Source organism: Ammospiza caudacuta, chromosome 4 (genome assembly GCF_027887145.1).
Source record: "Ammospiza caudacuta isolate bAmmCau1 chromosome 4, bAmmCau1.pri, whole genome shotgun sequence".
Classification (NCBI taxonomy): domain Eukaryota; kingdom Metazoa; phylum Chordata; class Aves; order Passeriformes; family Passerellidae; genus Ammospiza; species Ammospiza caudacuta.
Window position 1 is genome coordinate 42,608,205 of NC_080596.1, and position 15,616 is coordinate 42,623,820.

Consider the following 15,616-nt stretch of genomic DNA (forward strand, 5'->3'; position numbering starts at 1 on the left):
TAAAAGTTTGAGTCAAATCAGAGAGCTATATGGTGAATGCACTCAGTTTAACATTACAAAGTATTATTAAATTTACTTTGAACCTGAAATTCAGAAACAGGTTTAACATATATTAGATGACTCTTTTCTTCACCAGGCTTTTAGTTACTGAGGTTCTTGAGGATATTTCTCTTTTCCTCTTTCCAAGTTCCCTTTTCACTCAAAAAAACCCCAAACAATTTTCAACTGTACTCCCATATGCATTTGAATAGAGGCTGCTGGTTGGTTTTGTCTTTCCATTTTTATTGAATTTCATCCTGTAAAGCAACTGAGGCTTAAAAAAATTCTTACATAATACTTGTGTTTCATATATTTATAAACTTAAATTCTACAAAGGCATGTCTTGGAAAACAACCAATTGATACATTAAAACTCTGATGGATTGAAGTTTAAGCTGCAATAGAGCATAGACTGTATATAGAAACACAGAATATTCAGTGGGGCACTAGACAACTTGTAGAACATGTTCATCATACAGAACTTTATTTTCCCAATCAGGTACTTTTAACCAAAAGGGAAAAACTGTTCCTGTTTTAAAAAATTAAGTTTGTTTTTTTTTTTTTTTGCTTAGTTTTTTAATTCAATATTTTAGCAACATGTGTTCAACAGAAAATGCTAACAAGTTCCTGGCATTGCATTACTCTATTGTTTCAGAAAAGAATTTTTCTGGTTTTAATTATAACCTATGAAAGAGCATGTTGTAGTCTAAGATATTTTATACCTTTTATTTTGACTGATAAGCCTAAATATAAAAGGGTTTTGGAACTCTTAATTGACCTGACAATTAAATTAAATGCAATGTATTTTAGAGGTTGATCTAGAGTTGGACTTATGAAGAAAATCAAATGTAATAAAAATGGATTAAATATTTGTTTCATTTAAGGGACATGTTGAGACCATCTTTGATTGCAAATTCAAACCTGATAACCCTGATCTTCTTGCTACAGCTTCATTTGATGGCACAATAAAAGTTTGGGACATAAATACTTTATCAGCGGTTTATACATCTCCTGGTAATGAGGGGGTTATTTATTCCATTTCTTGGGCTCCAGGTAAGAATATTTTGCTGTATGTCTAAGTGTTCTTTCAATTAGCATTAACTGCAGAGTTTGTCATATAAAAGTATTAGTTTTATATAGAAAGGCATCTTCTAAGGTTTAAACAAAACTTAATTATCTGTGAAACCAGTAGAATTCAATTCTTCAGACCTTGTTGAAACTTACCCTTCTGAGTAATGCTCACAGTATTTCATACTCAGAATGGAGGGATGAAAATCTCTGGAACACTTCTAACATGGCATTATGGAGATGACAAACTGTCCTGCTTTGCACAAGAAGCAGCTACTTAAAGGAATTCAGATTATATTTTTGCTGAAATAGTGGAAGATATGTATTTAGGTCTTTTTCTTCCTTCTTTGCGTACGAGTCTAATCACTGAATAACTCTGCTTTGACCTTATTAGAATAGGAAGTGTCTTTTGGGGAAAGCATCTACTTTTTCTTAGACAAATCACTGGACTCACTAGGAAATTTTGTTTTCAAAGCTATTCTGTAACCCCCTTTGGTATACATAAAAATACACATCTGATAGTTGTCAATAGTTTACAATAAGTTGACTTCCCTGTCATGTTTTATTTCTTTGGATAGCAGATGTATTTTTTTAAATCTAAATAATTCACCTTTCTCTTCTCACCTGCACTTTTAAACTCTTCAAAAATAATAACTGACAGAAGAAAAATATTGTGGTGGGAAGCTTAATATAGTCTGCATATGTTAAATAAATTTGCACTTTTTCATTTCAGAGAGTCTCTTGCACTGTATATGTATATATCTTCACAAATAATTTTTCTTGCTGTATGGAAATCATGGCAATATGAAATACAGTGCTTATTCTTGGCTATTTAATTTTGAAGTTTAAATTCAGTGTTTAGTTGTATCTCACATTGATTCAATAGTTTGTTTGCTGCAGGAGGGGTGTAGGTTTGTTGCTTTTGTTTTTTTTTTTTTTTTTGTTTTTTTTTTTGTTTTTTTTTGTTTTTTTTTTTTTTTTAAGATAAATTGGAAGTACATGCTCCAATTTTGTTCCTTAGTATCCTGTCCAAAAGCTCCTGTCCCTCCCAGCCAGAACTTTTGGTGCTTACTCCTAGACAGTTCCTGCCTTGTACTTTGTTCCTAATGTGTAATCTAATGCATGCCCCAATTTGTTTGGTCTCAGACCTTTGAAAAAAGTGATTACTCCATTTTTCTTTTTTCTCCCCATCATTCTCCTACCTGAGTTTACTCCCATTTTGTATATTTACCTTGCTAGACTCCTCCTGCATAGATTGTCTTTTCTGCCTCTGAAGCTTGCAATAAAATAACAGTCAAAAGTTTCCTATAAATCTGCTATTTAATGAAAAGTGTAGCTATATTGGGATAGAGAGTCACTGTAGTGAGGAGACTTTGGTGGCTTTTGGGTTAGACCAGAAATGAATTTTCTGGTTCTCACTGTGGAATTTTGTACTCAGATTTTCCACCCTGTAGAGTGTGGTTACAGATTCAGGTACATCCTTGATGGTCTTAGGTGCAGCAGTGGTGCAAGATTAAGGAAACAAAATACTGTTAGGTGTTCTGTCTCATTTTTAGGATTTGTCTTTATATGTAGTGAACTTTAAAGGGAAATGCTCTAGTTGCTACAACTTTAGGCTTGAAACATTGAGGTTGCCTCTCTTTCAGGTTTAGTCATATGCATCATGATCAATAATTTCTTACATGCAAGACTTTTAGCAGGCATTAAGACGCTTTTTACAGGAATACAATTTTTATTTGACCATTCCTCAAAACAGGAATGTAGAAAAACAGGTCAGGCTTTCACTGAAATTGATGTTTGTGACTTAGTATCAAATGCTAGCCTCATGTTCATGTACCATTGATGGCTTATGTTCATATTACATTTCTTCAATTTAAAGCAAAACCATTGTTAAACAATCTTGTGATTTTATACTTATTGTAATATTTTATAAACATCTCTTTTTAAAGGAAATCTGAACTGCATAGCAGGTGGAACATCCAGAAATGGTGCCTTTATCTGGGATATTCGAAAAGGCAAAATAATAACCAGATTCAGTGAGGTAAGATGGGATTGCTACTTTTTTTGTCTATATGAAATGCAAGTTAGTCATTCCCTCTAGTGTCCATAAGTAGAGATGGCCAAAGTACATATATTTTTAAAAGGTGCTATAGAATAAAAGTCTATGGAGTTATCTAGGTGCCAGTTTACATGTGTGGCAGAAGTATTTTTACTTCCTCAGAATGGGTTTGTAATATGAGAGTGGTGAAGCACCAGATGGACTCCATTATCTTAAAATTGGTCTTGTAGGGATACGTGGCAAAAGCATTGCTAATTCCTTAACTGTGTAAACCTGTGATATATGGACATACAGACTCAGCATCAATATTTTCAAACATAAGGGCCAGAAAAAACTTGAAGTACCTGAAGCCTAGATCAGTAAAGCTCCATTTTGCAGCACACTAAGCAATATGACTCATTCAGTGGCTTGCCTTGTATTACCTGAAATTTATCCAGACGTTTTTAAGTCCTGAAATAGTAGCATAATGTTTATTGGCAGAAGGAGTTGTGTAATATTATGCTGTAGTATTTTACACTATTTTGTGTATTCCTGGTATATAGCTGTGATCTTCAGATTATACAGACATCATCATTTAAGTATAGGATCCACATCAATGTACAAGGGATGCTCTTTAAGAAGAGAGGTGGGGGAGTGAGGAGAGGCACGAGCAGAAAACAAATATGCCTACCTTCAGGACTTCTGGCATTCTAATACTGATATTGGCATTTGTGCTAATAAATATCTTTTCTGTAATACTGGTCCTGATACACATCCCAATTAAGTTTTCTCATACCACAATTTTTCATGCCCATATACTTCATTATTCCACCAAGTAACTAACCTTTATTCAGAATCACTGGATGATTAATGTTGGAAGGGACAACAGGGAGTCATTTGGTCCAACCTCCCTGCTCAAGCAGGGTCATCCTAGAACACTTTGAACAGGATTGCATCCAGATGGTTCTAGAATATCTCCCGAGAGGGAGACTCCCCAACCTCTCAGGACAGTTTGTTCCAGTGCATGGTCACTTACACAATAGAGAAGTTCTTCCTCATGTTCAATTGGAACTTCCTGTGCATCAGTTTCTGCCCATTGCCCCTTGATTGGCACTACTGAGCAGAGCCTGGCTCCATCCTCTTGGCATACTCCCATCAGATACTGACAGACATTGATGATCCCCTCTCAGTTGTGACTTCTCAAGACTGAATATGCCCAGCTCTCTCAGCCTTTTCTTCTAAGAGAAATAATTTTTGTTGACCCCCATTGAACCCTCTCTACAAGTTCCATATCTCTCTTTAACTGAGGACAAAACTGGGCACAATTCTGTCCTCACCAGGGCAGAATAGAAGAGCAGGATCACCTCTCTTGCCCTGCTGGAATGCTCTTCCTAATGCGCCCCAGGACACCATTGGCCTCTTGGCCACAAGGTCACACTACTGTTCATGGACAGCTTGGTGTCCACCAGAACTCCCACTCCACCCTCCTTCTCCACAGAGCTGCTTTCCAGTGGATCAGCCCCGCCTGTGCTGGTACATGAGTTTATTCTTCCCCAGGTACAGGACCCTGCAGTTGCCTTTGCTGAATTTCAGCTGGTTCCTCTCTGCCCACCTCTCCAACCTGCCAAGGTCCCTCTGGAGGGCTGCACAGTACCCTGGGGTATTGGCCACTCCTCGCAGCTTTCTGTTGTCAGTCAGCTTGCTGAGGATGCATCTGCCCCTTTATCAAGTCATTGATGAACAACCTATACAATTCTGGGACTGGTATTGAATCTTGGGGGCCATCGCTAGTGATAGGCTTCCAACTAGAGCCTGTGCCACTGATTACGACCCCCTGGGATCTGCTGTTCAGCCAGTTCTCCATCCGCCTCACTGTCCACTCATCCGCTCCACACTTTCTGAGTTTGACTATGAGGACTTTGTCAGAGACAGTGTTGAAATTCTTGATGAAGTCAAGGTGAGCAATACACACTGCTCTCCCCTCATCATCCCTTGAGGTGAGGCTAATTGGTTAGTAGTTCCCTGGGTCTTCCTCTTTCTTTTTGGAGACTGGAGTGACATTTGCTTTCTTACAGTTCTCACCTCAGACACCTCTCCAGATTGCCACAGCCTTCCTTTCAAAGATAGCCATGAGCAGCCTCGCTGTGGTGATATTCTTTCAGCATTTTTGGATGCATCCTGTCAGGGCCCATGGACCTTGGATATCAAGTTTTTCTGTGTGTTCTCTAACCCAGTTCATCTTGATCAAGGGAAAGTCTTGCTTCCAGCATTCTTCTATGGTGGTTCCTTGAGTCAGAGACTCTTGAGAGCTGGTTCAGTCAGTGAAGACTGTTGTAAAGAAATTGTTCAATAACTCTGCCTTTTCTGCATCCTCTGCTACCAGGGTCCCCCCTCCATTTAGTAATGGGCCTACATTATCCTTGGTTTTCCTTTTGTTATTAATAGAGCTGAAGAAAGACTACTTCTTCTCCTTTACATCCTTGGCCAGACTTAATTCCAGATGAGCCTTTGTGCTCCTTATCTCCTTTCTATTTATTCTGCCAGCCTCTCTGTATTAATTCCAAGGGGCCTGACCCTGCTTCTATCTGCTGTGCATTTCCTGCGTGTGCTTAATGACAGAAGTTCTTTGATCATCCATGAAGATCTCTTGCCCCCTTTCTCCAATTTCTTGCTCATCGGGGTGCATTGTTTTGAGCCTGGAGGAAACGATCCTTGAATATCAACTGGTTCTCTTGGACCTTTTTCCCTGCAAGGAGTTTGTCCATGGAACTGTTCAAAGAAAATCCCTGAAGAGACTAAAGGTAGCTCTGCTCAAGTCCATGACTGTGTCTTACTTGCTGCCCTGCTTCCACCTTGCTTGATACTGAACTCCACAGTCTCAATAGTCATTACTGCCAAGGTTTCCCCCAACCTTTATATCTCTCACAAGGCTTTCCCTGTTTGTTAGTATGAGATTCAAGCAGCACAAGATTCCTTGTGGGATCCTAGACTATCTATGACAGGAAGTTGTCATTAACACTTTCCAGGAACCTCTTGGACTCTGTACTTCACTGTGCTGCTTCTCCAGCAGATGTGAGGGTAGTTAAAGTGCCCCACAATGACTAGTGACTGTGACTTTGGGGCTGCTTCTAGCTGGCTGTAGATGGCTTCATCCACTTCTTTTTACCTATCAAGCAGCCTATAGCAAACACCCACAACAGTGTCTTTTATCCAAACCATAAGCTTTCGACTTGCCCATTATCCAGTCCAAGACAGAGCTTGATACATCTTAAGTGTTGCCTCGCACAGGGGAAAATTCCACCAATGTGACTTTCTGGCCTGTCTTTCCTAAACATTATGTAGCCTTTTGTGGCAACATTCCAGTCATGCAAGGTATCCCACTGTGTCTCTGTAATCACAGTGCAGTCAAAGGCTTGTGACTGCACACAGATATCTAGTTCATCCAGTTTGTTCCCCATACTGCGTCTGTTGGGGTACTGGCATCTAACAGAAGTATTTGATTCTGTCCATATCCCAGTGGAGGTGCAAAGGGATTCCCTGTAGTTCTGTCTAATGATTACTTCTTTGGCTGCTTGTGCTTGCTCAAGGTACTGTCTCTTAAGCCTCCTAATGCTACTAGAGTGGTTTCTATGGTTCTCTCCTTCCCTACACATTCTCTCTGGCAAGCCTGGCCTTGGTCTCTTTCCAAACTAGTTTAAAGCTCTTGCAGTGAGCCCTGTGAACTCCTGAACTAAGATCCTTTTTGTCTTTGGAGACAGCTGAACCCCATTTGTTGCCACCAGGTTTGGTATTGTATAAACTGACCTATGATCAAAACCCCCAAAACCATGCTGGTAACACCGGCATCAAGTCCAGTTGTTCATCTGCATGATCTCCCTGATTCTTGCCACATCATTCCCTGCAACTGGCAGGACAGAAGAGAACACAACTTGTGCTTCACATCCCTCACGTTGTTGCCTCAAGGCCCAAAGGCCCCTCTTGATTGTCCACAATGTTGTTTGTTTAACTTTCAGGTTTATATAGTTACAGATTGCTCATTCTTCATCTTGACCCGGTATTGTCTCTTAGATCCTGGAGGCTATAATGGTTTTACTACATATCTCCATAGTCCCAATGTTTTGGACTTGGATTCTCAAACATCCAGCTTATATTGGGTACTCATTATCATGTGGTTTTGTACAGTATACTATACTGGGAGAAAAGGACTGAAGACCATAGGAGAATAAAGTAAAAAAGATGAGTCAGTAGATGAGAGAAAAAGGGGTGAATTATTTCTTATTGATAGGTATTTTGCATTTTTTGAAGCATGGAAAGAATGGAATCTTCTGCATTGCCTGGAGTCATAAAGATTCCAAAAGAATAGCAACCTGCAGCAGTGATGGATTTTGGTGAGTGTTATTGGAAGAAAACAAATGGCTAAATGCACTTCTCAAGTCCATAAATTTTGACAATACTCTCAATTAATTTAAAAACTTTTCTTACTGGACAAAACTTAAATTCTATTACTCTTCTGTACTTGTTAGGGTACATTTTTCATGATTTAAAAAAAATAAGGGAAATGTTTTCAATAGGAATAGTGTCTAAGACACACTGATAGTGAAATTAAATAGTGATTTTTATTTGGACAAGAATATCCTTCTAGGTTTCTTATCTGTAGAGGACACTTTTCAAAAGATATCCAACTTTACTTGCCTTAATTTTAAAATTTTATCTAGTTTGTTGTTTCAAGGACTAAAAAGTATTATTTTAGAATTAAATAACCACAAGTGCACTATCACAGGAGTATAATACCCCCTTTCTAAAAATGCATGAATGTCCATTGAAAGCAATTTTGCAAATATTGTTTTCAGTACATCTTAAAAATCTTTCTTCATTTGTTTCCTCTGCTACCTGTGTCATTCCAGCTTGAACATAATGGGCCAAAATTTTAGAAAATAATTAACTTTCTTTTTAATTCATAAAGATCTGTTTGTACCTTAAAGCCATGACTACAGCTTTGATTCTGGGCTATGAGATCCTTTCAAGAAATATGTACCACAGTGAATCTTTAAAGCCCCTCCGAAGAAACATAGATAACTGAAGTGAAGTTAGATGTTGTAGAATCAACATCCAGTTAAATGTTGTGATTGAGGGGCTGATATTGTTTGTGACTGTTTCTCCGATTCTTTGTGTACACATTTTTGCTCTCTGGTTTATTTGCACAGAATAAAACCTAATTTTTGATAGCCTACCCAGAATGTATTTTTCCTTATAATATCACATTGTAATTGTTTTCAGTATTATTCGAACCATTGATGGCAATGTTCTTCACAAGTACAAACATCCAGCTGCAGTGTTTGGCTGTGATTGGAGTCAAAACAACAAGTAAGTAAAAATTAACCCAAAGAATTGACAACATTTACTATTTAAATTGATTACCAGTAAAGTAACACAAATTTATGTAGAATGTGATATTCACTGTGATAGTTAAACACTGAAAATATCTATTCCAAAGTAGGTTATGCCTATTGCAGCTCTCTCTTCCCAGTAGTATATTTCATTGACTACCATGAAGTTTCTTAACTTTCAAAGGAGGATCATTTCATATTGATGAGAAAAAAAATTATCTAGCTGAATATATAATGGGGGAGAAGGCGGGGGAAGACATTCAATACCAGGAAAGAGAGGTCTAGAGGTGTAGATTGGTGTCCTTGAAATGACTGCTAAGGTGAAAATGTAGCAGTCATTTCAAGGACACCAATCTACACCTCTAGACCTTTGTGATTACATGTAAATTTTGTAGATAATTCCTAATAATGAATGAGAAGTTTTTGCAAAAAAAGTAATTTGATTTAATCATAGTTGTGTATTGGGTGCATAGTCAGACGAGTGGAAATATATTCCCCATTGCAACTAAAGGATCTTTATCAGGTTTATTCTGATTTAGTTTTTTTAATCAGATTATCAATAGTTACATCTTGAAGAGATGAAGGAGAAGCAAAAAATTGCTATTTAAAAAAAATAATTGCAAATTGCACATCTATTTTGTTTAAATTCAAAGAAGTATTTATGATCTCTGTGACCAAGGATTTTGCTGTTTTTATTTTGCAGAGATATGATAGCTACTGGTTGTGAGGATAAAAATGTTCGTGTTTACTACTTGGCAACCAGCTCTGATCAACCATTGAAAGTTTTTACTGGGCATACTGCAAAGGTGTTTCATGTACGGTGGTCTCCTCTCAGAGAAGGAATCCTCTGCAGTGGCTCTGATGATGGGTGAGTATTTCTGAATGGTTAGAAAACTTAAAACTCAAGCAGGACTATTGGAGAAACTTACATCTTTGCTTGTAATGGTGTTGTCAATACTTAATAATCTAAATCTCTGTCTTGTTCAGATACAGGTTTTAGCTCTGCTCTTAGCTTTATGTAGTATTTGGACTGCAGGATCATTATCTAAAATAGTCACAACTGCTGCAGTAGTGCAAGTTTCCATATGCTTTCCCAAAAGTAGGCTCAGTGCTTGATACTGTTAGTGTGAGGAATGGCACAAGGAGGATGCCACATGCTTACATTACATCTAAAGAAACAGGTGCAAGACCTGCCCTTATTTGATATTTTTCAAAAGTGTACTTGAGTAGAATCTGCAGAGAATTTTAATGAGTATTGTATCTTTCTGGTTTTTTGTTTGATGCCATTGCTTTTGAGGGAGGGCACATCAGTCCATTTTAAGCAGAAGGAAGCATTTTTCTGTGATTCTAAGCCACTTCCCTGCAGAATATACAAGATATTTTTGTAAAGTTTGGAGTGTTGGCTTCTATTGCTTTCCCATTATCATTCATTACAGGTTTATGTTTGAAGCAAAATCTATTAGTTCACAGTGCAATGATTCATGACAAAAGACAACCTGATGGCAAATTTCTTGACAATAAAATACACATTGAAGAGGACCGGCCCTAGAATCGAACCATGATGAGCATTGCTGCTGACCAGTTGCCAGCCAGATGTAGCCCCTTTCACTACAACTCTTTGAGCCCTGTTGTGATGCAAATAAATATTCTGATAAATTTGAAGTTTAAAATATTGATTTAGTAGAGAGATAATTATATTTCAATAGGTGATCTGATGTAAATTGTTCTCTTTTATCCTGTTTCAGTACCGTTCGGATATGGGATTATACACAAGATGCTTGTATAAATGTTCTTAGTGGACATACAGCTCCAGTACGGGGACTGATGTGGAATCCTGAAATTCCTTACCTTCTAATATCTGGCAGTTGGGACTATACAATTCGAGTCTGGGACACAAGAGATGGAACATGTTTGGACACAGTTTATGATCATGGTGCAGATGTGTATGGTAATATCTTTTAAATTTTGTTTTATTTCTGTATTGAAATGCATTCCAATAGGGTTTGAAATTTATAAAGTAATTTAATCAAACAGGTTATTACATAAACTTATTTCACTGCATTTTAAAATATTCCCTCTACTAGGATTAACGTGCCATCCTAGTCGTCCATTTATGATGGCATCTTGCTCTCGTGATTCCACTGTGAGACTCTGGTCATTGACACCTCTTATAAACCCTCTACAAATAAATATCATAACAGACAGATGTTGGGATGATATTATCGGCAATACAGGTAAGCAAATTGTATAAGCCATTGTTTTAATTTTCTTTATGTTAATATTCCTATTCCTTTGGTTGTTTTGTATTTTAATTTCATATATAAATCTTTGTGTGTGTTAGATCGCGCTGTGGAGTCTGGAGCTCCTCCTTTGCTGTGTGGTAAAGTTTCCAGGGATATTAAACAAGAATTGGAAAAATTGTCAGGAAGTCTCCAAGGAAAAAAACTAAGGTGGTTTTCAGAATTTTTTTCAGTAAGTATTCTGCCAAATTAGGGATGTTGTTAATGCACATGACTTTCTTTTCTGAAGTCAGAATCTAAAATTGAGATTTCTTTTTTCTCTACCATTTTTTTCTCTCTTTCTTGAAGGGAGCTTAGAAAATAGACAGAAATAAGTTTATTTCTGACGAGGTCAGCATATAAAAATGTCCATGATTGAATTGTTTGTCAGTTGTGAAAAACAAATTTCACTAATTTGGCTTTGCAAAAAACAAATCATCTTTTTGCAAAGTTAAATTAGTGAAATAATATAATTTTCTATAGGAAAGGTTTATTTGACAACAATTTGCTATTGAAGAAAATGAAATTATGTGCTTAATCAAACTGCATTAGAGTTTTTATTAAAAGAACACCTTCATTACTGACAAGTTTTCAACTGCCCTGTGTCTGTGCCCAAAGTGCTTTTTATGTTTTAGGAACTGTAGATCCAGATAACCTGTGCCTCAGTAGCCATCTACTGACTTTTCTCCATTGCACAGTAATATTTTCTATAAATTGCTGCAGCTTCTCAGTGCAAATGAGTTAAAAAATATGGGTTACTTTGAGTTCTTACCTGAATAGAAGCTGTACTTGAGGTACAGAAAAGACAAAATTACTTGGAACTACAGGTTCTACTACTAGTGAAATTTGTGTCCAATACTCTTGTAATTTAAATCAAAACGCTGATCTAAAAAGACCTAGTTCATTCTAAGTATTTGGTTTGAGTTCTAGCTAAATTGAAGTGAACAATTGAGAAATGATGAAACAATCATAATCAATTTCAAACTTAGACATTTTCTCTTTTGTTAAAAATATATTTATGGAATTCTTAGTTTTACATAAGGTATAAATTTTGACTTCCCTTGTTGATTTGACAGTAAAACTGTTTTAAGAATACTAGAATTTTCCAAGAACAAAAGCTTTTTTGATCAGGTATGGGCAGTGGTTTTGACTCCAGAAAAGGAGGTATTGTGCTAAACTATGAGGAATCTGATAAGAGTTTTAGGGGAGAGAAAAAAGAGAGAGTAGTCTCTTTTATTATTTTTTGGGGGGGGGGGGGGGGGCAGGGGGGAAAGCGGGGAGGGAGGTTGGATGGGTGAGGTTTCCCTAGTAGGATTTTATACTTTTTCCCAGCTCAGAAATAATTTGACTTCTTGTGATCCTGTTATTCTTAGAAAAGCTTCTTTAGGTCAAAGGTTTAATGACTTTTTTAAGCTTTTGAATACTCACTCTCTTCCAGACTTCATTCAGTGTTAAACTGTTGTCCTGTTTCTAGAGAAGGATTGATTCAAAGGCTAGACCAATAGAAATGCTTAAAATTTATTTTAAAACAATATTTTGTGCATATACCGTTATACTATATGTGTCTATTTTAAGATTTAATATTAGGATAGTAAACCAGGTTGTGACAGTCAAGCTTTGAAATTCTTTTCTACCTGGCCCATGCCTTTGCTTTACAGAAAATAGTAAGGAAGTCCTGGGTCAGCTTCTGCTTGGCAGCAGCTGACTGTTGGTTTGTGCCAGCAGTAGACACAAGATAGCTTGCATTTATTTGAGAGCAAAAGGGAAAACTAATGGTGAGCCCTCAGCTATGTCCACACATAACCAAATAGGTTCATGGATCTCACTGTATCTTTACAGCCTTCAAGAAGACTGAAGGACTTGTAGTCTCTTGAACTAACTCATGTTTTCATAATAAAGGTTCTAATATTGGAATTGTCTGAAATTGTATTTCTTGGAGTTCACTGACAAATGTTTTCCAATATCTTTATAAGTTCAAGTTTCTCTCTTGAGCATAACTGTAATAAAACTCTTCTTCCCTAACAATTTTAGCCTCCAGGAGGCAGCAAAAATTTGTGGGATTTGGTTGCTGTAATAAAGGGACAGGATGACAGTTTGCTTCCACAAAACTACTGCAAAGGAATTATGCATATGAAACACCTCATTAGATTTAGACTGGTAAGTGAAGCACAAACAGTATGTGAAAATGGTTGTTAGTCCATGTAGTGTTTCACTATTTAAAAATAACACTCAGTGCTTTACAAAGGGTCACAACTTCATATCCAAAGATATTTGTGCAATATTGGTTCTTCACTGCAATACTTGTCTGTTACAATAGCATCTAGCTGAGTCTGTGTGACTTCATGCATACTAAGTGTTAAAATGCTAGGTTACAGTTATTAACTAGAAAAGCAATTTCAAAACAAAATCAATTGCAAACAATCATCACTACAGTTTCAGCTATGAAGTGATTTGTCTTGCCTATTATATACACTGTACTTTCATGTTCAGTAAAGTTAAATTACTTATTTGTATAAACATGAAGTGTGTAGCTATGTTCAGATGTAAAGACAGGGGAATTCATGTCTGAAAATGGGGGAGAGTCATCAGAAACGTGTTCTGTAGCTCTCTGTAAGAAGGAATGGAAAGAAGCTGTCCTTAATACAGATACACAGCTTAAGAGTGACTTGGATGAGTACTAAAGAATCCCATACTCCAATGACTGGATTGTAAATAGAGGAAAGATGATCTGCTGATATGGATGAGGAAATGCGCTTGCCATCCTCAGGGCTAATACTTGCCAGGTATCACCTGTTGTTTGCTGTAAAATCACAGGCTTTTTTAGTGTCTTACGTTCCTTGAGACTCTCAAGTGATTAAGTTTAGTAGTGTTGTTAACTGTAATAATAGCAGCTGCTCTGCAAATCCTGTGAAGCTCTGTTTGTGTGTCCATGTGTCCAAAAAAACAATTTTCTCAGCCAGTTGGCCTGAGAAGACATTAAAGCTTGACTTGTGCAGTGCCAGCAGTCTGTTTACCCCTGCAAAATTATTTCATGCATTTATAACTCCAGTGACCTAGAGTAACTACAGTAATTGCTGGTCATTCTGTGGACCTGAATTAAGTGTTCACATTAATTAAAAGCATTTTCCCCTTCTTGCTGACTCAAAATCGGTGCTTGAAATCTTTAAGAGAAAGTATGGGGTAGGGTAATGCTGCCTGCTTATTAAGGACTGCTAATATTCTCTTTTCCTTAGGAAACTAAATAGTGGCACTGCAGCACCTATACATTTCAGGATGAAGTAAGGATGTATAGAAGCTCTGGTTTTTCTGGTCTTAGTAAACAGAGAGGATGCATTGATGACTTTAGCATGAAAATAATAAAAAATATAGAGGTGCTGAGATAAAAAAAATGTAGTATTTTTTTTAAAAAAAGCCAGATTCTTGGGAGCTGCCATTGGTCTTTGTGGCAGTTTAGTTTGAGGAAGAATGTTCAAAATTCATTCTCCCTCTTCCATATACGGTTCTGCAAAGTCATGAATAGCCCAATGCCATCATTGTGCATTGAAGATAGAATTCAGCTGAGAATTCTTGAAATGGGAATCTCCCTTTGTTTTGTTTTGTTTTTTTCCTGTACATATAATTCTGTTGCAGCTTGTTTCTCAGGCTCTGCCAGATGAAGAAATTAAGCCTTGTCTTCGCAACTAATATAAAAATTGCAGAAGTTGGGAATATAAATAATTTCTTGGCTATAAGGTTAATGGGGCATGACAGATCAGATCACAGAACTTGTTGTCTACCAGTTAAGCCTACTGTCTTTGTTATTTCTTTGTGTGGACATCATTATAATGGTAATACGTACAATTTTCAGCTCTCTATGCTTTATGTACACAAATAGATTTTTTTTTAAGTTTCAAAATATCAAGATTTTTATGAGAGACATCTGGATGAATTACCATTATATATGAGAATAAAAAAATAAGTTATTATAGGAAGATAATAAATGAAAATGTATATGCACAATAAAACACTAACACATTTACTTTAACAACATAAATATAGTTCACTGTAATCTCATTGAAATCTCTTTTAATTAGCCTTTTTGCTAATGTTTTTCTTAAATTATAACCATTATATTCTGCTGTAATATTTACCAATAGTTCATTCTTAAGGAAACTTTTTTTCATCACAGAAAACTTCTAAATCTTTTTTTTTTTCCCCTCAGTCCAAGGCACAAGAACTGACAACAGTAAAGATGTCTAAATTTGGAGGTGGTATTGGTGCACCCAGCAAAGAGGAAAGACTCAAAGAAGCTGCAGAAATACATTTAAGATTAGGACAAATTCAGCGATATTGTGAGCTAATGGTAGAACTTGGAGAGGTAAAATATCAGAACACTATTGAAGAATAAAACTTATTGAAGTTTCTGAAAACAGCTACCCTAGCAAAGATGGGGAAGCAATGAATGGGTCACAAGTCCCCAAAACAATAATCTTGTTCCACTTATTTTTAACATATGCTGTCTAAAGCATAACTCATTCCTTATTTCACTTTGACAAATATATTTTTAATGGAAGAAAAGTTACACTAGTTTAAAATATGGCTGCTTCTCAAATGGAAATTACCACATTAAATGTATTATTGCTTTCTTCTAGTGGGACAAAGCTCTCTCAGTTGCACCTGGTGTATCAATGAAATATTGGAGGAAGTTAATGCAAAGGTAAGTTAACTAAAATATGATGGTAGATTGTAGCTTCAGTTCATAAAAGGACACAGACAAGTAGGAAGGATGGTTACTATTACTAAATACACTTGTCTTTTGTTACAGCA

The 15,616-nt window shown here is 36.6% G+C and overlaps 1 protein-coding gene across 4 annotated transcripts in view; it reads left to right on the plus strand.

The window, feature by feature from the left end:
* The window catches only part of WDR17 (WD repeat domain 17), a 44,575-nt gene that overhangs the window by 13,742 nt on the left and 15,217 nt on the right, over nt 1-15,616 (plus strand). For all 4 annotated transcript variants that reach the window (XM_058803332.1, XM_058803336.1, XM_058803334.1 and 1 more), the window contains exons 9-19: nt 923-1,091; nt 3,056-3,147; nt 7,450-7,532; nt 8,422-8,508; nt 9,235-9,399; nt 10,277-10,479; nt 10,616-10,765; nt 10,873-11,003; nt 12,842-12,967; nt 15,012-15,167; nt 15,442-15,506. In XM_058803332.1, the coding sequence (XP_058659315.1) occupies nt 923-1,091; nt 3,056-3,147; nt 7,450-7,532; nt 8,422-8,508; nt 9,235-9,399; nt 10,277-10,479; nt 10,616-10,765; nt 10,873-11,003; nt 12,842-12,967; nt 15,012-15,167; nt 15,442-15,506 (1,427 nt within the window). The remainder of the gene's footprint in view (nt 1-922; nt 1,092-3,055; nt 3,148-7,449; nt 7,533-8,421; nt 8,509-9,234; nt 9,400-10,276; nt 10,480-10,615; nt 10,766-10,872; nt 11,004-12,841; nt 12,968-15,011; nt 15,168-15,441; nt 15,507-15,616) is intronic.